A 20,970-nucleotide genomic window follows, 5' to 3' on the forward strand; every position below is an offset into this window, starting at 1 on the left:
GCTGTTTCTGTGGCATCCCAAAGTTGAAAGGCATACCGACTACTGAGTGTTGGTATGAATGTTTGTGGTTTTGTCCTTGGCTAAAGTACAAGCCCAAGTATGAGTGCACAGTTCAGCTTGCTGGGCTGCGGCAGCCAGAGGTAAAGGTGCTGCCTGATGACTTCAAAAGCAGTGGCCAAAGCACACCAAGCACGACTTTTGCCACTGTCATCCTTTGAATACAAACCGCCAGCAAGCTGTGAAAAATCTGCCTTGGCTAGGGGAATTTCCTTTAAGTTACTACAGGGAGTCAAGAGGTGAGCTGTCAGCGTTAAGCAGTTGTGAGGGGTTTGTCACTGAACGAGGGCAGAAGAATAGCAGGGTTGAGGTTATTACAGTGAGAAAGAGTTATGTGAGGACAGTTAACAAAGGGATTTCACAGGAGGTGAGATGACTGACTGAAAGGTGTTGAGTATGATGAGAACTTAGAAGGGCCTCTCCTGCATGGGGTACAAAGATGGTTAAGGGGGATCTCATGCCTGTTTGTTTGGTGGCCTTAGCCAGAAGGACAGTGGCAGGAATGGCTCTAAGACAAGGGAATATCCTTGTGCCACAGGATCCAGTTGTTGGCTCTAATACGCTGTGAGTTGGGGTGGTCCCCATGTTTTTGGGTGAATACCCCAAGGGCATTCTCATGCTTCTCACATACCAAAAGAAAAAAGGGAAGGGCATCATCTAAATCAGCTTTTTTTTCTTTTTTTTGAGGAAGATTAGCCCTGAGCTAACATCTGCCACCAATCCTCCTCTTTTTGCTGAGGAAGACTGGCTCTGAGCTGACATCTGTGCCCATCTTCCTCTATTTTATATGGGCGACGCCTGCCACAGCACAGCTTGATAAGTGGTGCATAGGTCTGTGCCCAGGATCCGAACCGGCGAACCCCAGGCCACTCAAATGGAGTGCGCGAACTTAACCACTACACCACTGGTTCAGCCCCCCAAATCAGCTTTTAAGGTTTGTCAAAAGTAAGAGGGACTTTTCTGTGAAGCCCTGAGGCATTGCTGTCTAGGTATATTGCCAGTCTTCCCAAGTGAAGGCAAAAAGATACGGCCAGCCTTATCAGCTGGAATACTTAAAGAATGCACTACACAGATCAATTACAGTGACAACTTTGCTTTCAGTGGGAATGGATATCAGTAGCACATGGGCATTAGGAACAACAGGGTGCCGAGGGATAACAATAGTGTTTATTGCTTGGAGGTCCTGGACAAACCTCCATACCTGGTCATTGGGTTTTCTCACAGGTAAAATAGAGGTATTACAGGGACTAGTAGAGGGGGTAATGAGGCCCTGAGCCTTGTAAACTTGTGTTATAGGCTTGATGCCTTGAAGGGCTCCTTTATTTACAGGATATTGATTAATTCTGGGGAGAGGTTTTAAGGGATCTATTTGAATCTTGATGGGAGGTGCACTGTGGATTCTGCCAATGTCAGTTGAAGATTTTGCCCATAAAGAGGGTGGTGGCTGATCCAATAGGGACAAATGATCAGAGTCCCCAGAGTCAACTATAGTGCAATTGGAGACAGCAAATAAAAGATGTTGAAGGGTCATTTAACTCACCTGGTTGGTATTTTGGTTACTACTGTCAAATTCTAGAATTGTTTCCCCCTTTTGGGAGAAAGAAATTTCAGCATGATACCTTTCTAAGAAGTCTTGGCCTAAAAATTGAATAGGGGCAGAGGAACTAAGATGTGTCAACTTAAAAAGCAAATTCGCCTGTTATTTTACCCTCAAAATGAGTTCATTTGAGAATAGCCAAAAGAATTGCTATGGGAGAAAGTATCAGTTCAGGGAGGCAGCTGCTTCTCATTGGCTGAGCTGCTTCATTTATCATTGGCTGGATGGGGAGAGAAATCTTTCTTCACTGTTAAAGATGCAAGCATATGTCTCTTCCTGCAATTGATGATGTGTGATAGGGCGTGAGGGCTGTCCAATTTACTTGAGGTTTCTCTTGTTCATTTAACATTTACCCCTTTTGATCAAGATGTTTCTCTGAAAGCATCACTGATCAGCAGTCAGGTTCTCTGCTTGTAGTGGTCTTGTCCCTTGGTGCCAGGAAGGACCCTTCCTGGGTGTCGTGTCCGTGTTGGAGATAAAGTACATAGTGGTTGGAGACCATTTAGGCCACGTTTGAGTAACAAGGAAGGTTAGGAGGGAGAACTCTCAGGCATTTCCCATACGAAGTCTATATTTCTCCAAGGTCATAGGTGATGGAGATTATCTCGAAGTGCCTTATTGGGCATGTCAGTTTTACAGAGGTTCGACAGGCAACAGGTAAAGAATTCACAACAAGTGTACAGAGTGAGATTAAGAGCAGTGCCATAAGCCCAGTCTGCAGGACGGTTCTGAATCAGGAGCACAGGCCTGTAGCTAACCAGCTGAACCAATCAAAAGACTGGATAGTGAGGTGACATTTGTTGAGGCCACTGTGCTTGCTCTCTAGTCTTTTGTAACTGGGTTTCTACTTTCCAAGAGGCATTCGTCCATGGGCAACAGGAGGTGTTCACCCCTGCACAGACACCTCCTTGCTCAGCACGTATGTGATCCGGGGCTATACGATTATCCAAAACTACCTTGGTCAATGAGTTAAGCGACCATTATTGAGCTGAAATTGCTTTTGCTGAGGGGTCAGCCAAGTGTCAGGGAGAGCAACAACATTTGTTTGTTGACACTCACTCTGATCCAGGGGAAGAAAGCTCTTTCTTTGGAGGCAAACCCAGACTCGCATACGCCTCCTGGGAGTTCTCATTTAGGGCGACTATGGAGATTCAATGGGAGAGATCAATGGAAGCTCTCTTTGGTTATACAGAGAGAACAGGACATTGAATCTGGCAAAGGCACACCATCCTTGTATTCTCCAGCTGTCAAGGTAACGAGTTGCCCAAGCAGGAAGGCCATTACTGAAACCTCCACGTAACCAGGGGTGTGCATAAGCCTCCCACATAAGTGACATCATCTATAGACTCGTTCATCGGCCTAGGGTGTTAGCGTTATATGACCAAGGCTCAGGTACTGTGTTGTTACATACCGAGAGATTGCCTAAATAGGACGTTCAGAAATATACGAACAATGTGACTTACGTTGATGGTCCCGTAAAATTTTTCATACAAATATTCAAAAGATCTTGTCTTCTCCACCCAAGGCTGGGTCAAATTAAAGCAAGGAATGAGTTTAGACAGGCTTAGCACCCTGACTCTGTCAAATGAGCGAGCAGAGCAATTAGACAAACAGTAGTATCTGGAATCCTAGTGAAATTACTTGCTGGGTGCACTAAGGGGTCATTACTGCCTTGGGCAGCCTGAGTTTCTGATGGCAAATCCAGCAATCAGAGAGGTTTCCCCCTTTCGCAAGGGACTGGGAAATGTGAACAAGGGCATTGTATTTCCAGGAAAGGGAGGGAGAAAATAAAGTTAAGAAACAACAGCGGGAAGAGGGGATACAGGCCTAGTCTGGTCATTGTGGGAAAGCTGTGCCTCAGATGTCAGCTGCTTCTCTTCCTAGTCAGTTTGATTTGGAGATCTCCAGTGTTTGTACAGGACTGTATGTCAGGTGGAACCTTCTTTAGCTATGAGATGTGTACCCAAGACTCAAGTCCCTGAAGCTAGGCTGCCATCTGGGTAGTGAGGAGGACCTGGTATAGTCCCTTCCAAGGAGATTTCAGGGGCAGTAAAATTGTAAGTGTCAGTTTAGAGTATTGTAACCAGATATGTAAGGTCACTAGAAGAATTTAGGATCCAGTCTGGCTTACAGGTATAACAGCACTTTAAAGACATTCTAATAGAACTGGAATTTAACATCTGTAAAGATACAAGCATAATTTCTCTCTCCATGGTTACCCTCATTTTTATTAAAAATAATCATAGTAAAACTAATTTGTTTATATTAAACTTGGCTTGATTATTTATATAAATGTAGCAAAAATAGTGATTGGCCGTATAAATGCTTTTTAAAGATTGCTTTGATGAAACCTTGTAAGCAAGGTACTAGACCGATTTTTCCAGGCAGTTTCTTAAAGGTGTTTGGTCATTTCTGAGTCCATGTACAAGTTTCTTGGATGTGACGTTTTAGTCAAAGCCTTGGTGATGTAGCCAGTATTTCCAGTTGTGTCCTGTTACAGGAACAGGGCTTCACTGGACCCATGCAAATATATACATTGTCGTGAAAAGAATACTTAAGAATTTCCAAATTCTGGAGGGATCAGGTAGAGAGAAAAAAAATATATATTTCAACCCTTGTTACAAAGATAGATTTTACCAAATTGCTGTAAGTTCTAGATAGCTTAAAGGAGAAGAGAAAAAGGGGTGCTTTACATCTGGAAAACAAAACATGAAAGCAATCAGTCTTCCACTCAAATTCCAGAAATTCCCACCCAGTTCAGTGTTATGATCTTAAAGTTATCAAAACCTATACTCCAGAGTACTTGTCTAAGTCTTTTCCATGAATCTCTTTGAAAATGAAACATATTTATAAAAGCATCAGAGTCAAACAGTAAGTGTCTGTAATGATAAAAGACCTAAAAAAAGTCAATGGACAAGAATGCAATTGACAGGAAATTTGGGTATTTTTGTTACATACATTTTAGGTATTTGACCATGCAGCTCACATAATCTGACAAACCAAATAAGCCTAATTAGTGTAATCTCTCTCTTTTTATAAGGAGAAAACAACTCTAGGTGCCCTCTGGAAAATCCCAAAGTTAAATTCAGGTCAAAAAGATGTCATTTAGAATTTGAATATTTTGGGAAGCTTGTCAAAATATCAAAAGTTTTGGATACTTGACCAAATAGGATCAAAGGTCATTATAAAGTAATATTTACGTATTTGACCAATGTAAAAATAAAAGGTTTCAAAGGCAGATACAAGAGGTTATGTGGTTGTAAGCAAAATTGAGCTCCTTTAATACTAAGAAGACTCAGTTTTCCTAAGTAATTAAAGACCTGATTTTAAAAAAAGCAGGAAATGACTTTGATAAAAAACAAAATCTCTGTTTTCTAGGCAAACTACTTAAAGAAGCTTTCACAGTCTGTTATCAAAAACAGACCAAAAGCCCCCCAAAACCTTGTCCTTTCAACAGAAAAGAAAGCCAAGTTTAATTTTGCGTCAGCTTATTTTTGATATTAAAACTCATTCATTCCAATCGTAGCCAGTCCTGACTGTGCATAAAATTCCTGTCCCAAGATTTCTTTCCACAAATCTCCTACAGCTTTCTTCTTGCGTTCAGATTTTGTCCTATGTTTTTCCCTCTGTCCCATTCTGCAATAACCAGCCTCTCTTTAGGACAAAATTACTTTCTTTTTCCTCAAGAAAATACATTTCCATTCCTTATACCTTCCTTTACCAAAACACACATCCTACTTTTGTTGCATGTGGAAATGTTTTACTTTTTGTTTCTAGTAGCTTTACTTACATATATTAAAATTCTTAACTCTTGGAATCCCCAATCCTAGTGAAAACCAAGAATTGCTTGCTTTTAACAGTCATGCTTGGATTAGACATTAAATAGTCAACCATCATCTTAAGTTACTTTTTTTTTTTTTAGATTTTAGAGCTTTGTGCCCGTCCAGAAACCGCCAGGCACCAATGGAAACAGACGTATCGTTCATTTTGCTTAATTTTAGAGCTGTGGTCTTCCAATTTGGTTTTAAGAAAAGTGATTTCGGGGCGATTGAAAGTTCCCCATAGTGGCCATTGCAGTTCTGGACTGCTTTTGGTCTGTTTGGCCCACTTACTTAAAAATGGACATGTAGGGGGCCCAAAGTTCTTAAACATAAACCCAGCAGGGTCCCCGAAGGAGAGTTGCCCTCAGAACATTTAGATGACTGGGATCCCATTTCTGAAATTTTTTCTGAAAACCCAAGAAAGTTGCTATCGTCCTAGCCCTGATCCCCAAAGGAATCTAAAGATAAAAGAAAGTTGCTGGATTCCCATCCTTGATTCAAAAGGAGTCTGAAAACTAAAGAAAAACTCCTGGATTCTCGGTAAGCTGGAGTCCCAAAAGGAACTGTGCTGCCTTCAGAAAACACACAGCAAGGGCGACGCCTTGAACCTGGAGGACAAAGTTCCTCTCCCAATCCCAAATAAAGTGAGAGAGCCCAGAACACACGGAGAGTGGAGAGCGGAGCTCGGAATCTGAGAGGACACTCACCAGGCCGAAAGCAGGCCACAAGTCAGAGACACGATAGCACAAGGCACTCAGTGTGGGTACCTCGTTCAGTTCTGGGGGCTGCCATCTCTCAGGGGTTCCCTCCTTTGGATCCCACTTCTGATACCATGTGGATCAACTTAAAAAGCAAATTCGTCTGTTATTTTCCTCTTAAAATGGATTCATTCAGGAACAGCCAAAAGAATTGCAATTCAGGTGGTGCGTACTATCCGTGAACCACAGGAAAATCCGGAGAACACGGGAGGGAGCTGCTTTTGTAGAGAAAAGGGGCCGAGGGTGGGGCTGCTCTAAAGGAAAGCCCACTGAGGAGAGGAACAGATCAGGGTAGGAAAGGCTTCCCATTGGCTTGGCTGCAGTGTTTCTGATTGGATGGGCTGCATCGTTTCTTATTGGCAGTGCTATTGCTGGCCAGGGAGAGAAGTCTTTTTTCAGTAGTAAAGTAGTTGTACTTCTGTCAAAGATGCAAGCATATGTTTCTTCCTGTGTGGAATAATTGACCATGTGTGATGGGGCTGAGAGTTCCTCCTACAGGCCTTCCTGACTCTAATTTAGTTGAGCTTTCTCTTATTCTTTTCACAGGGGAAAAGGGTGGGTATCTCTTAAAGGGCATAAACAAAAGGGAATAGGTTCAGAGATAGGAACCTGTCGAGGTTTATTGGAGACTCTTATTTGAACTATTTTAGTGCTCTTGAGGGAGGGGCTGCTTTCTAACAGTGGGGTTGAGCCACTGAGAGCGCCACTAAAGACAGAGGGAGGTTTGTTTCTAATTTGGAGAGTTGTTTCTCTAAGCCAATTAAGAGGGAAGATTGGGAAGAGCCTCTCTAGTTCCTCGGAGCCCCATCATTGGGAGTTAGGAGGACATTGGAGAGGCTGGCTGGACTGCTGGACACACCTGGAGTGCTTAAGCTTCTAACAATCCCTTTTCGAATGTCCTGGCTTTTTGCAATAATAGCAGAAACCAGAAGTGTTTTGGTTTTGTTTAGGGGCCTCCATTTGTTGAAGTCAAAAATTAATTTTAGTGGTCTTCCTTTTGGTTGAATCATCTAGGGTGAGAGTAAGTTGATTTGCTAAATTAACTAAATCTGGAGTGGACACAGTTTCCCATTTCATCCTGGTCCTATTAACTAAGAGAAAGACCCCAATTCAGCCTGTTAATAAACATGATGGAGTTAAAGACTCCAATCCACTGAGTGGATTCAGCATCTAAAGAAGACCAGAATTTTCTTTAAAGATAATTTGGAGTTGATTGTAATAATGAATGGGTTCATCAAAGTTTTATGTGCAAGCCTGAGTTTTGTTTTAATCCACAGGCTCAGGAAAAGCTACTGTAATTACCCAGTGGGGTTCTCCTCAGTCTTCTGGCATTTTGCTAAAAGTTAGAGGTTTTTCTAAATCCCTTTCAGGATGTTTCCATTGGGCAAGTTTCATCTAATGCTGGGCCTGACCCTCACCAACAAGCGTGTGGACTAACTGATACCAATCTGAGAAAGCAGGTTGATAGATTTAAACAACTATATGAAGTTCTTCAGCAAACCTATCAGAATCTTCAGTTACGTTAGAAAACTCTTTTAACTAGGGCTCACAATTTGGCCTTAGTCCAGGGAACATAAGAAATGTGGGGTTTATTTGGAGGTTCAGAGGAAGAGGTAGGGAGGTGAGTTTCAGAGAACAAGGGAAGTTCTGCGAGAGAGTTAGAATAGTCTCAAGACTGAGGGTGTTGAGGAGGTGGAGGTGGTGCAGAAGGGAAGGAGGAAGATGGTGTCTGAGTTGGGGCCTGAGCACAGGATGGCTGCTTTGGGAAACAAAACAGGAGGGAAAGAGAGGCCTCGGAAGCCATTTTGTTTTTCTTTCCTTGTTCTTTGCCTCACTTAATCTAGAAATTGTATTTTGCAGAGAGGCAATCTTAGAGTCCTGGAAACACTTGGAAGCCTTAAGAGTTTGCAGAGATCGAAAGTTCCCCATAAGGGCCATTGGTGTTTTGAGTTACTTTTGATTAAGTCAGTCCATTTAGTTAGAAATATGCATGAGGAGGGACTGTAGTTCTTAAATATAAAACCGGCCAGGGTCCCTAAAGAGGGGGGTCCCTCAAAGCATTTGGATGACTGGGATCCCATTCTTAGAGGTTCTCTAGAGGCAAAGAAAAGTTCCTAAATTTGGCCTTTGGAATCAGACCAAAACCTAGCACACTTCCAGTAGGAATTATACCAAACCAGTACTCACAGAAAGGACAAAGCCTTTACAAAAAACAGATCCAAAGTAAAGCTGGAGGGCTCAAAATGCAAAGAGAGCAGAGCTCAAATCCAGGAGGAAACCTGCTCTCAAACTCGAGTGTCACTAAGAAAGCATTGAGCCCATTGGGCTCTCTGGGTACCAGCACCTGTTTGCTCACCAGCCTCGGGGCTCCCAGGTCTTCTCTGGATCCCGCTTCTCTGATGCCAAGTAGTGTTGTCCTGAAAAACAGAACAGCCAGTTACTTTACCGGCAGGATGGGTATACCTGGGAATAGCAGAGGAATTGCAATTAAGGACAAGCGAGCTGTAGCTTAATGTTGGCAAGGAGAGTCCTTCCTGTTGGGTCTGTAGCTGACCATGAGTGGTAGTGAGCGAGGGCTGCCCTTTCTGGCCACCTGACTCAATTTTAAATGAGATCTCCTTTATTCTTTTTCACAAGGTTATGTCTGCACACTTCTTAATCTTTTTTTCCCTCCTGTATTTTTTTTTATTGTGGTAAAATATACTTAAACATGAATTTTATCATTTTAATCATTTCTAAGTGTAATTTTTGATGGCATTAAGTAGATTTACAGTGTTGTACAACCATCATCACTATCTGTTTCTAAAACATTTTCAGCATCCCAAGCAAAAACTCTCTACCCATTAAGCAATAACTTCTTTCTCCCTCCTGTCTGTATGAGTTTGCCTAAACTAGATATTTCATATGAATAGAATTATACAATATTTGTCATTTTGTATCTGGCTTATTTTACTTAGCATAATGTTTTCAAGGTTCATCCATGTTGTAGCATGTGTCAGAACTTCATTCATTTTTCTGGCTGAATAATATTCCATTGTGTGTACAGTCATGTGCTGCATGATGACTTTTTGGTCAATGATGGACTGCATATACGATGGTGGCCCCATAAGATTAGTACCGTATAGCCTAGCTGTGTGTCAGGCTATACCATCTAGATTTAAGTACACTGTATGACGTTCACACAACACTGAAGTCTAACGGTGCATTTCTAAGAACATATCCCTGTCGTTAAGCAGTGCATGATTGTACATAGCGCATTTTATTTCTCTCTTCCTCTCTTGATGAACGCATGAGTTATTTCCATCTTTTGACTATTTCAAATAGTGCTGCTGTGAATGTTTGTATACAAGTATCTGTTTGAGTGCCTGTTTGCGTTCCCACCAGCAGTGCATGGGGGTTTCAGTTGCTCTACATCCTCACCAACAAGTGTTATGGTTTATCTTTTTGATTCTAGCCATCCTAGAGGGTGTGAAATGACGTCTCACTGTAGTTATTGTGATTGGTGTCATCCAGCAGTCCTGTGCTCTCCACCAGGGACTGTGGCTCTGGGCCTGCTTGCCTCTGGTTGTTTTGTTCCCTTACTCCTTTAATGTAGGAGCTTTTAAAATTGTTCTCTTTGCCTGAAATATAAATGAAGCACAGTTTACTAAAATTTCACAGGGAACTGCTGATTCTATTGAGGTGCAAATAGACAGAACTAATGAGAGGTTGACTGGATTCTGGAAGAATTCGGAAATGGCGTAAAATGAGAGTCATAAAAAATACCAGACCAGTATTGCTCAAGGTGCCAAAATATTGTCAGGGGAAGGACCCCTCTGTTGGCATTCTTAAAGTATATTTATATGTAACTTGGGCTATTTCTAATGGCCTTTCATCATTTTGTGTTTTTTCTCATTGAACTTTTCTTACTTTAGAAGTGAGTTCTTACAATAGTAAAAAAAAAAAAAATGAGAAAACGTTCTTCTAGATATAAGTATCTTTTGCATCTGGGAAAGAATCAGATACAAACCTTGTACCTTCGCCTGGAGTATGCCCCTGCTGTGTGTATTATAGAGCAGTCAGTGATGCTCTTGGGCTCCAGGTAAGTGAGGCCTGTGGGCACTTGGGGAGGAGCTGACCTCAGAGCTGGCTGATGAGGGAATGGACATGTATGGACAGGGGCAGGGCATCTTTCAAAAGAGGGTGTGGTATGTGTAGACTCATGGAGGACCTTAGGAAAAGTCCAGAATTTGAGAGCTGAGGTGGACATGGCAGACCAGAAGGAGACAGTCTGTGGATGGGGCCGGACCGCACCTCTGCCCACCTTACTCAGGCCTTTAGACTGTCCAGCCTTTTGGGAGTGGGTCCAGCAGAGCTTTTAAGCATGGCAGTAAGAGGATTTTTGAAGAAGGAGAGTGGCTGCTGCTGTTTTGGAGGGTGGGTGGGAAGAAGAGGTCAGTGGAGACAGTCTAGCTCCGGCATTCGTTTGGGGAGACAGGGTGTGTGGGGTTGGCCAGGGGACAGGGAGGCCCCAGAAACTGGACTTGTTTTTGAACAGTTGAATTTTGGGGGTGACTGACAAGACGGAGTTTATGTCTGGTACATGTCAGATATTAACAAAATCTTTATGATATATTTACTGAATATATTGAACAGTAAGAATAGCCAATGTTTACCGGGCACGTAGGTGTCGCCCACAGTTGGAAGCGTTGTGCAGCCTTCTCACTGCTCTCTGAGCTGGGTTTTGTGTAGTTCTCATTTTAGTCAAGAGGAGGGTGAGGCAGCGAGAGGTTGACTGACCAGGGTCCCACATCTGGAAATAGTAGAGCTGGGATTCGAGCCTTGTGGTGTGTTGGCTTCTGATATGGAGTGCAGACCCAGCACAGCAGGGCTTGGGGTGACTGTGCCTGCTGCTGGCCTGGGGTGGGGCTGCTGGGATGGGGTTTTCCTTTTTGAGACAGCTTTCTTTTGATTTTAGATCTGGGTTTTCCGTAGAATTTTATGAAGAATTAAAATTTCCATCATGTACAAAAGGAGACAACTTGTATTAGTGTGATAATTGTCAAAATTTTGCTGCCTGGTCCCTCCCTCCTTTCTTTCCTTCTTTCCCGTTCCCTTTTTTTTTTGCTCAGGTATCTTAAACCACATCATGGACATCGTGAAATTTTCACCTCTAACCTCTTGAGTATCTGTCTTTAATATCTTGGTGTTATCTAACCATTTTCAAATTTCCTTCCAATTTTGTCAGAATGTCATTTTATGGTTGGAGTGTTCAGATTAGGATCCCAACATGGTCCACATTTTGTGTTCGGTTGTTATGTTTGAGTTTCTTCTCTGGAACAGTTTCTTCCCCTGCTGCTGTGTCTTTCATCTGTAGACTTGGTGAGGAACCGTCAGTGGTCTTGCAGAATCACCCACGTTCTGGATTTCTGTTACTGATTTGTTTTTAGGGCATAATGTGTTTATGAGCCATGTTGCCCATTTAGCTTTTTATATGGATAACGTGAGGTGTAACAAATGACCTCATACTGAGCAACACACCCCCTGTGATAGTTGGCACTGTAAACAGTGTGGTTGAAACTGAGAAAGTGAGCGCCAGCTTTGGAGTGGGGCAGAATTGCCTGGTTCTGTAGGTGACTCTCAGTGTGCCGAGTCCCTGGTACAAGCGGGCCCATCCTGGGGACAGTCTTGTGTGAGCCTGCACCTGGATGAGGTGCTCAGCTGACTGACTGTCCTGTGGCCCCCTGCGCCCTTCTGCTTGTGAGGCGCTCTGATTTCTAACAGTCCGTGCATTTTCGTCTCCATTTATTCCAATTTAAATTAAAGGAGAGAGTGGATGCTTGCCAGTGTCAAACCCTGCAGGTGAAGGTCATGCCTCTCCACGCCGTTGTGTTGAGCTGTGTGCCCGGTGAGCACCCAGCGGAGCCAGCTGCACAGCCACGAGGAGGACTCCCCTGCCCCCCACTGGCAGTGCTCTGTAAGGTGGGGGCCATCAGCATGATAACCAGGCAGAAGGGCCCCGAGGAAGGTGCGTGTCATCTCTGAGGGTTTGGAAACTTGATTTTGTCAGTAAACCAAATTGTGGCGATCATACTATCCAAATTCATGAGAGACTGATGTCTAAACTGGAAAATCAGTGTATTTATTGGCAGTAAGAAATGCGTGTGACCATCTTCACTCCAAGAAAAGTCAAACTAAAAGTAAATGTCATGTAACTCCGCTCCCTGGTGTGTGCCCTCAGAACAGACGCTGCGCTAGCCTGACACTCGCCAGTTCCTGCTCAGGAGCCTGTCGGTCATGGCTGGGTTCTTTTGGTTTTGCTTTCCTCCACTGACCTGGAAGGGTCCAGATAACTTGGTTTAACTCATAGAAGCTTAAGGTGGGTGACGTGGGGTCTGTGGAGCGCAGGGGTCAGTGTGGGAGAGGCCCATGCTTCCCTGCGAGCTCCCACGGCTCCTGGTACATCTCTGCGTGCTGCATCTATTCCGTGGATTGTGTTCCTGGAGGGCACGAGCTCCGCTGTGAGGCCCAGGCCTGGGCGGCCAGGGACCATGGGAGCTTGTGTGGTTAGGTTGCTTGCTCAGGGTTCGCTTTGTGCCGGGCCTGGGGCTGTGTTTGTGCTGACACTGGAGGGTCGCACTGGCTGGGGCGGGAAGGAGGGGAGCACTGGTTCAGTTGTCTGTTGCACCCAGCACACGGCCCTGAACTTAGTGACTTCAAACAGCAGTGGCTGTTTGTTATCCCCATGGGGCCAGCGACTCGGGAAGGGCTCTTTCCTCCTGCGTGAACCTAGGGTGTCAGCTGGAAGACTTGAACACAGCAGCAGGTCCATCTGAAGGCTCCTTCAGTCCGGCAGTGGATGCTGGTTATATGGGCTGCCATCCAGGGCGTCCACAGGTGACCTCTCCTGTGGTCTGGGCTCCTCACAGCATGTGGCTGGGCAGAACTGTGCTGACGTTGGAGCTCACTTTAGCTGCAGTCTCCGTCCAGGCAGTACAAAGACCCACCCAGTACAAGGTGAGGGCGCACAGAGCCCACCTCTCATGGAAGAATGTCGGCATTCCTTATGGGAGGGACATGTAGGATGGAGTATGTGCTGGTCTGACCATCCTTGGAAAAAAACAGTAGCTGCGGGAGTTCGAGATCAAGGGAACAGCAAAGATGTAGTACCTTTGGCTTCTTCTTTGCAGAGAGGCCAGTTAAGGGTTAAGTAGAAGATGGAGAGGGAATCTGTTCTGATATTTCAAAATCCCTTAAATGTAATTTCTGGGACTACTTTGGATATTAATTGTTTTTTCCAAATTTAGGAACTAACTCTCCTTTTTCTGCCAAGGGGAAAAACAAAAAGACAAAAGAAGGAAAAGGAAATCTATCAGATATTGAAAGGATTTGTTCTTTTTCTCCCCTCTCCTTTTGATAATTAGCTAGTGAAATTGGTATGTGGAAAATAGTGTAAAATTAGAGGGTGCACAGATAGTGCTCTTCATCTTGGAAGTTTCCCGCACTGAGGATGCGTCCCGTCTTTGAGAATCCGCGTGGTGTTTAGATCTTGCAGTGGCACTGATGCAGTGCTCGAGGAGAGGACACCATCTCTGGTCCAGATCTTGGGCACAGATCTAAAGCAGAGAGGAGCAAATGGCAGGTTGGAATTTGACGTTTTTCTTATTTTGGCCAGAACCACACATCTCTGCCTGTAGGGAGAGCTGGCCATCTTTGTCTGCCCTGTGTATTGGATGCTGTGAAGCGATCTCCCGCGTGTCATCAGAGGAGGCCATGTGCTCTTGTTGGAGGAGGGCTCTCTTCCCCCACGGTCTGCCCAGTTGTGAAGCGTAGATGCAAGGTTGCTGTGGGGTCACGAAGATAACTTTAGTGAGCATACACTTAGCACGAAGATGAGTGTTTAGAGAGTTTTTTTCTTCCTTTTTCTTAATATCTTGCCATTGTCGGGTATCTTTACAGCTCAGGTAGATGATAGGTGAAAGCTCACACCCCCACAACACGAGTGGTGGGATAGGAGTGCTTTGAGGTCAGATGGGAAGGAGAGCAGTTCCGTGGGCAATGTGTACTTCATCCTTCCTTCTCTCCCTCCCTCCTGGAGGAACTTTTTTACTTGCTCCACCACTTGCAGCCATACCCTTCAAATCAAGTTCCTCTCAAATTCTGAAATGGCTTTGACTTTTTTTTTTTTTTATATTTTGGTTTTGATTTTAAAAAAATTTATTTATTATTTATTTTTTTCAGGAAGATGGACCCTGAGCTAACATCTCTTGCCAATCTTCCTCTTTTTTTCCACCTTTCTCCCCAAAGCCCCAGCCCTTGTATATTCCAGTATCAAGTCCTTCTAGTTGTGCTATGTGGGCGCAGCCTCAGCACAGCCTCACCACAGCCTGATGAGTGGTGCTCAGTCCAGGCCCAGGATCTGAATCACTGAAACCGGGGCTGTTGAAGTGGAGCGTGCAGACTTATTCACTTGGCCGTGGGGCTGGCCCTGGCTTTGACTCCTTTTAAGCAGTTAGAGAGTTAACTTTCTTGACACTTGTGCTTGAAACAGGAGGTCCATCTAAAGTGCTTGGTTACCCCGTGTCTTGAGTGCTGAGGAGGGAGCGTATCTGTAAAACAGCTGAGGCTTTCACTGGGAGATGGCTGGGGACGTGGTGGGGAACTTGGCCTCTGGTCTCTTCTGGGCCTGTCACTGAGTCCTGCAGCTTTCAGGCCCGAGATCAGACCACAGAGCAGACCGCAGACGTGGCAGAGGCTGAGATCTGTGTGCCAGAATGTTTCTTTCCTGGCCTTTTTTTTTTTTCTGAGGAAGATTCCCCCTGGGCTAACATCTGTTGCCAATCTTCCACTCTCTCTTTCTCTCTTTTTGCTGAGAAAAGTTTGTCCTGAGCTAACATCTGTTCCAGTCTTCCTCTATTTTGTATGTGGGATGCTGCCACAGCATGGCTTGATGAGCGGTATGTAGGTCCGCACCTGGGCTCTGAACCCACGAACCCTGGGTTGCTGAAGGGGAGTGTGCAAACTTGACCACTATGCCACCGGGCCAGCCCTACAGCCCCTCTTTTGTGGTTTAACCTGAGTAAATGGGATTGCACAGCCTGCTCCAAAGGGGGAAGGTGCTTCTGGAGGGTTCACTGTCTTGTTTTGTTTTTGTGAGGAAGATTCGCCCTGAGCTAACATCTGTTGCTAATCCTTCTCCTTTTGCTGAGGCAGATTGTCCCTGAGCTAACGCTTGTGCTAGTCTTCCTCTGTTTTGTGTGTCAGTCACTGCCACAGTGAGGCTGATGAGCAGAGCAGGTCTGCACCCAGGATCTGAACCTGTGAACCCAGGCCTGCGAAGCAGAGCATGTGGAACTTGAACCACCTGGCCACGGGGCCAGCCCCTTCACTGTCTTGTTTTAACTCACCTCCCAGTGAGCGAGCAGACGCCCCACGGTAGGGAAATAAAGACTGCTTTACTGGGCTCACTCAGAATTATCATGATACCATGGTTTGTTGACATGACGTGGACAGGATTCGTCCTGACTGATCCTATCTAGGACATGTGCAAAGGGAGGGGAATTCGGTCTGTTTTTTCAGACTCTGCTGTGGAAATCTTAGGCTTTGTTACATTTGACTAGGAAAAGCAGTAAAATGATCCCTTTCGAACTTGTAGATGAGTTACTGTAGATTTTGTAAACTCTCCCATTCATCTTTGTGTCTTGGTGATGACTGGCTAGGCGGATTATAAAATGCTGCAATCTGTGCTGTCCTCAGTAAGCCTGAGTGCCCTGTGGTGGGCAGGACCCTCTGGAGACCACCAAGACCATCTGACGCGGGGAACAGTGGGGCAGGTGGAGGTTAGTCAGTGGGCTGTTGAAAGGTAGCCAGCCATGGGTGAGGGTGGCGAGCCTGGCGTGTGGGGTCTTTGTCTTCATCTGGACGGCGATACTTGGCCCCCTCCCCTTCCTGGGTTCATAGGCAGCCGTGGAGCAGTGGAAGTCCTTTCTTGCCCATGAGCCAAAGGCCCGTCCTGGTTTAGAACTGGCACAATGGCATGGTTCTTTCTTTCGTGTCTTTAAAATTTAAATTGATAAAATTATTTAAATATTCTATGAGCTTGTGTTTGAATAATTTTAGAACAGATTATACAAACTATAGCTAGCCCCTGTCTGTCTTTGAATTTTAGGAATGCTCTAAGGGGTGATGTCAGAGTCCCTATAATCTTCTGCTACCAGCCGGTGTTTATTTTAACAACAGAGAGAAGTCAGCAGTGTGGTAGAAGCTGATGGGGCAGGTGCTGGGAGGCCAGCCTGGGGCACCTGGGTTTGGAAGCTCATCTGCAGGAGTGCTGTGTGGCCCTGGGCGTGCTCCTGACCCCAGGCTCTTTACCTTTGCTGACAGTTACACACGAAGATGTATTGTCATTGTTCCTGGAAAGGTAATGAAGGTTCTTTGCAAAATCTTAATAATTTATACTGTGTGTGTAACAGAAACTGTCCTTTTATAACGCATCTGAAGTCAAATGTAAAATTGAGGTTAACTGTGTTATGACAAGTTATATTTGATGCCTAATCATTTCACATTAAATGACAAGGGAGAAATGACTACCTGTGGATGAGAAGTCACGCTGTCCTGTGAGTGGCAGATAGAAAGCCTTTTCTGCCATGAGAAGAAAGCTCATTCAGTTGAAAATGTCATGTCTAGGTTGTGTTTATTTTACCTACAAATTATGTTATTTAAGTTTTAAGTGATTTTGCAGGCATTTTTTTTGTTATATTTTATGATTACATTTAGAGGGAGGGACATACCAAATAAAATGATAGTGCTGTAAAAACTTATAAAGTTATTTTAGTCAAGAAAACTGTGAGTGAAACCTAGGTGATACAAATATATACCCCTGTGTGGAATAAAAGCGCTGCTACTGTCTTGTGTCCTGTGTTGCTAAAAGCTCTGTGATGTAGTGAGAATGAATATAACTATATGTTAATTTTCACCTAGAGAATATATATTACTTTTGTGGCCTTTCATCTGGGTATTTTCTCTTCTCCCTATACCCCGCTTTTTTCTTAGATTAGAAAACAAAAAACTGTAAATTTTTCTTGGGAAACACTCTGTAAAGATTGTAGTTGTGTGGCTGGTCGCCAACTGTATTTCAGCTGCTGCTTGTTTTTCATGGAGTAGAGGGGTCTTGGCTGTGCCAGATGTGCTGTCTAGGACTTCAGATGGGTGTGTGTCCATCTGCAGGTCACACTGACCGTCCTGGATGTGGGGAGCAGGCAGGGTCCAGGCCAAGGCACAGGGAGGCAGGCTTCTTGGAGCGGTGGCCTCAGGGGCCTGTGGGAATCTGATAAAGTGTTGTCAAGGGCTACTGATTGGAAGTTAACTTGATAAGGACATTTGAAGACCTGAGAATAAGACTTTATAATTCCTTCATTTCTCTGTTTTCATTTTCTTCTATATTCTGTTCTCTTAACGAAGAAATTGTTTCATTAATAATTCTTTTTCTTCTCAGGAGTCTGATTTCACAGGCCACAGAATATTGCCTTTTAAAAATGCAAACATTGTCATTTCAGAATTATGGAAATCTACAGTCCATTGTCCTTTGGTGATCCTTGTGAACTCAGTGTAGGGTTGCCAAATTCAGCAAATAAAAATACAGGATCCCAGTTACATTTGAAGTTTGAATAAACAGCAAATCATTTTTTGGTATAAGTATGTTTCCCCGAACTTCGAATGTCTGGACGTCTATGTCTTGGATAGCTTGTAGTCCAGTCGCTCTGGTGCTGCAAGTGCACTTGGCCTTATGAGTTCAGCGTGGGGTCAGGTTCTGCCTCACCTCCTGGGACACGTTTTCCCTTTAGATTTTTGTGTGTGTTGAAATCTACCAATTTGCATTTAAGGAAGAAACTTCACAAACTGGAAAGTTTTCCTTCTTTTTTCTCCAGCTTCATCAGTGCCTTAGACCCTACATTAAAATAGGCGTTTAGAAAGGCAGAGATTGGTTTTCTAGAAGCAGCGGTAGAAGCCAACTCTGGCACATTGAGCATGTGCAGAGATGGACCCTGTGACTTGTTCTGCATTTCCGACGAGGTGTGCTCTGTTGCTGTTGTTTATAACCTGTTCTAATTGCATACAGCGTAGACTTTGTGTCCTCCTTCCCTGGTGGCATTTCAGCCTTTGACAGTTACAGTACTCTTCTAATTGGGATTTTATTATAGGCTGTGACATGGAATGAGGCTCTGGATGGGCTGGTGAAGGAGCTGGTTCTCTGAGCAGTTATGGCATGGCAGGTCCCAGCTCAGGTTTTATGTCAAAAACAGCAGGTCAGGGCTGGCCCCATGGCCAGGTGGTTAAGTTCATGTGCTCTGCTTCGGTAGCCTGGGGTTTATGGGTTCAGATGCTGGGTGTGGACCTACACACCACTCATTAAGCCGTACTGTGGCGGTGTCCCACATAGAAGAACTAGAATGACCTACAACTAGGATATACAACTACGTACTGGGGCTTTGGGGAGGAAAAAAAGAAGTGAGAGAAAGATTGGCAACAGATTTTAGCTCGTGGCCAATCTTCTTCACCAAAAAGCATACTAAGAAAGAAACCCCCCCCCCCCCCCCCCCCGCCGGCAGGTCGCCATGTGTGAGTAAGTGATGAGGTTAGGCCCAGGTGGCAGGGCTGAGCCTAGAGGGAGGTGGTGGAGGAGGAAGAGCCAACCCCCCTGGAGGAGCTGACCCCTCCCCTTGCTTTTTAGTGGCCCAGTGGAAGCGAGGTCAGGGATGACAGCCTTCGCCATGGGTTGCAGATTCTGAGAGTTTTCTCTGGTCTCAGTTTTGTTTAAGGAACCTGGACACTGAAGAGAGAGCTTTGTTTTCCTGGGTTGAAGAAGAGTTGAATCTTAGGGCTGTCAAGATTTGTGTTTCTGTGAGAAGGATGTCCTTGGGTACAACCCACCCCATCCCACAAGACCCACACCCTCCTAGTTTGCAGAATCATTTTGCTGTGCCTGGTGCCCTCTCTACTTGTTGCTTTTCACCCTTGAGACTGTCTTTTTACTTAGAATTTTGTGTTTAAAAGGCTCTCTGGTTGAAAGAAGCCCCAGAATTCCTGGAAATCCCAGGCTCTGGGATGGATGCCTTTTTTAAGTTGGGTTTGGGATTTAGATAGGAAGTTTACTCCTGAACATTCTGGAGTTTGGGCACATGTGCCGAGGATAAAGAGAAAAAAAACTTCCAAGGAGCTCTTTTTCTGGAATTGTCATTTTTAAATAGAGAGGGTGACACCAGCATTGGGTGAGAATTGGAGTGTGTGTGTGCTGTGTTCACACTTGGTTAGCACACACTGCTTCCTCCTGTTCCTCTTGGACACTCAGTTGTGCACAAGTTTGTGGCATTTGAAAAACAGAAGGTGTGATGCTTTCGGAGAAGGTCAATGGGTTCCGTGTGTTTTTGCAGTAGGATTTGACCCTGGGCTGTCTGTCCTCCAGGGAGGAGGTACAGGGGGTCTGGATCCCTCCTGCCTTGGTAGATGTGGTCTTGGGGTGGAGATGGAGGTCCCCGGCATTGTGACTGTCGTGGTTAGAACCCTCGTGATTCGGTCTGCATGCCTTGGCACTCAGTGCAGGGGAGCAGGTGCAGCCTGCATCGAAGGAGAGGAGGGACTGGCCTTGTTTGGAGTGGGGGCCCTGCTCTTTCACCTGTGTCTTCTTGAGGCTGGGGGCTGGCACCAGTCCCTAGTACTGATGCTTCCTGGGCATCGGTGTCAGGGCCCAGGACTGTGAGGACCATGGAGTGAATCATGGGGTTCCCAGGTTAAGGGGGCCATGGGCTGTGGGGGCTCCTGGATTGTGGATGGGGTTGCCGGGGTGGGGTTGCCGACTGAGTCAGCTCCCAGGACTTGAGGTGGAGGTGGGCCCTGCCTTTAGGGGGAGCCAGGTGAAGGGAGCTGACCCTGTGACATGCTGTGTGGGAAAATTTATGATTTTATTGGAAGTGCTTCCAGGAAAGAGTCCAGGCTTTTGGGGAAATGATTTAACTGAATGGTGGACCTTAACCAGTGTCAGTTCTGTTGTCCATGTGTGAGTGAAAGAGTGGCCTTTGGGTTTATGTGTCTGCTGCTGTGTTAACTTAAGATTGAATTGCTGGGAAGGTATTCCTGTGCATTAGCATGTTTCACCCCTTACAGCTGGAGTATCACAAATGGAAAGATCTTCATTTAAAATAAATAATTAACACAAAATTTTGTTTTAACGAATTACTTTGTTTGGCTTAGATCATGGAGAAAGAATAACCTGCTAGGCTAGACAAGGTTGAGATAAATCACATTTCTTTGCTACGGGATTTATGAATATGGGCTGTTCTTTTTATTCAAGAGAGGCTGGTCATTTGCTGTGCCCCTGTTTTAAAGGAACACCAAGTGTTAGGGAAGGCTTAGGAAAAGTTTTGTCAAATAGAGGCTTGTGTAAAAATTTTAGAGCCAGAGAGTATTCCTTTTCTTTGATACTTGTTTTTTTGTCTTCGTCTGATAAGCTAATTTGTCTCTTCTTCATTTGGAGATGTCATAGCATCCTAGGAATCCATCACCTGTAAAGACACTTAGCAGTTATATGGGAGTTACTCAGAGTGGCTCCTGCATACTGTCCTCTGTCCTGCTGTGAGTCAGTACCTCTGGGGCGGCCTCCTACACTGAGACTGCCTGGGCATTCCTGGGGCCACAGAGGCATCCTTGGGAAGTGAGGGGCAGGGAACAGAAGAGGGTACAGGGTGGGAACCCTGCCATGCCA

The 20,970-nt window shown here is 44.9% G+C and overlaps 1 protein-coding gene across 6 annotated transcripts in view; it reads left to right on the forward strand.

The window, feature by feature from the left end:
• EHMT1 (euchromatic histone lysine methyltransferase 1) overlaps positions 1-20,970 on the forward strand; it is a 197,062-nt gene that overhangs the window by 75,207 nt on the left and 100,885 nt on the right. For 4 of the 6 annotated variants that reach the window (XM_046642605.1, XM_046642606.1, XM_046642615.1 and 1 more), the window contains exon 1: positions 16,465-16,632. The exons of the other annotated variants lie outside the window; for them this stretch is intronic. In XM_046642605.1, the coding sequence (XP_046498561.1) occupies positions 16,480-16,632 (153 nt within the window). In that variant the 5' untranslated portion in view covers positions 16,465-16,479. Of the gene's footprint in view, positions 1-16,464; positions 16,633-20,970 lie in introns of those variants that run through there. 6 annotated transcript variants of the gene reach the window in all.

This window comes from Equus quagga, chromosome 1, assembly GCF_021613505.1.
Source record: "Equus quagga isolate Etosha38 chromosome 1, UCLA_HA_Equagga_1.0, whole genome shotgun sequence".
NCBI classification, from domain to species: Eukaryota; Metazoa; Chordata; class Mammalia; order Perissodactyla; family Equidae; genus Equus; species Equus quagga.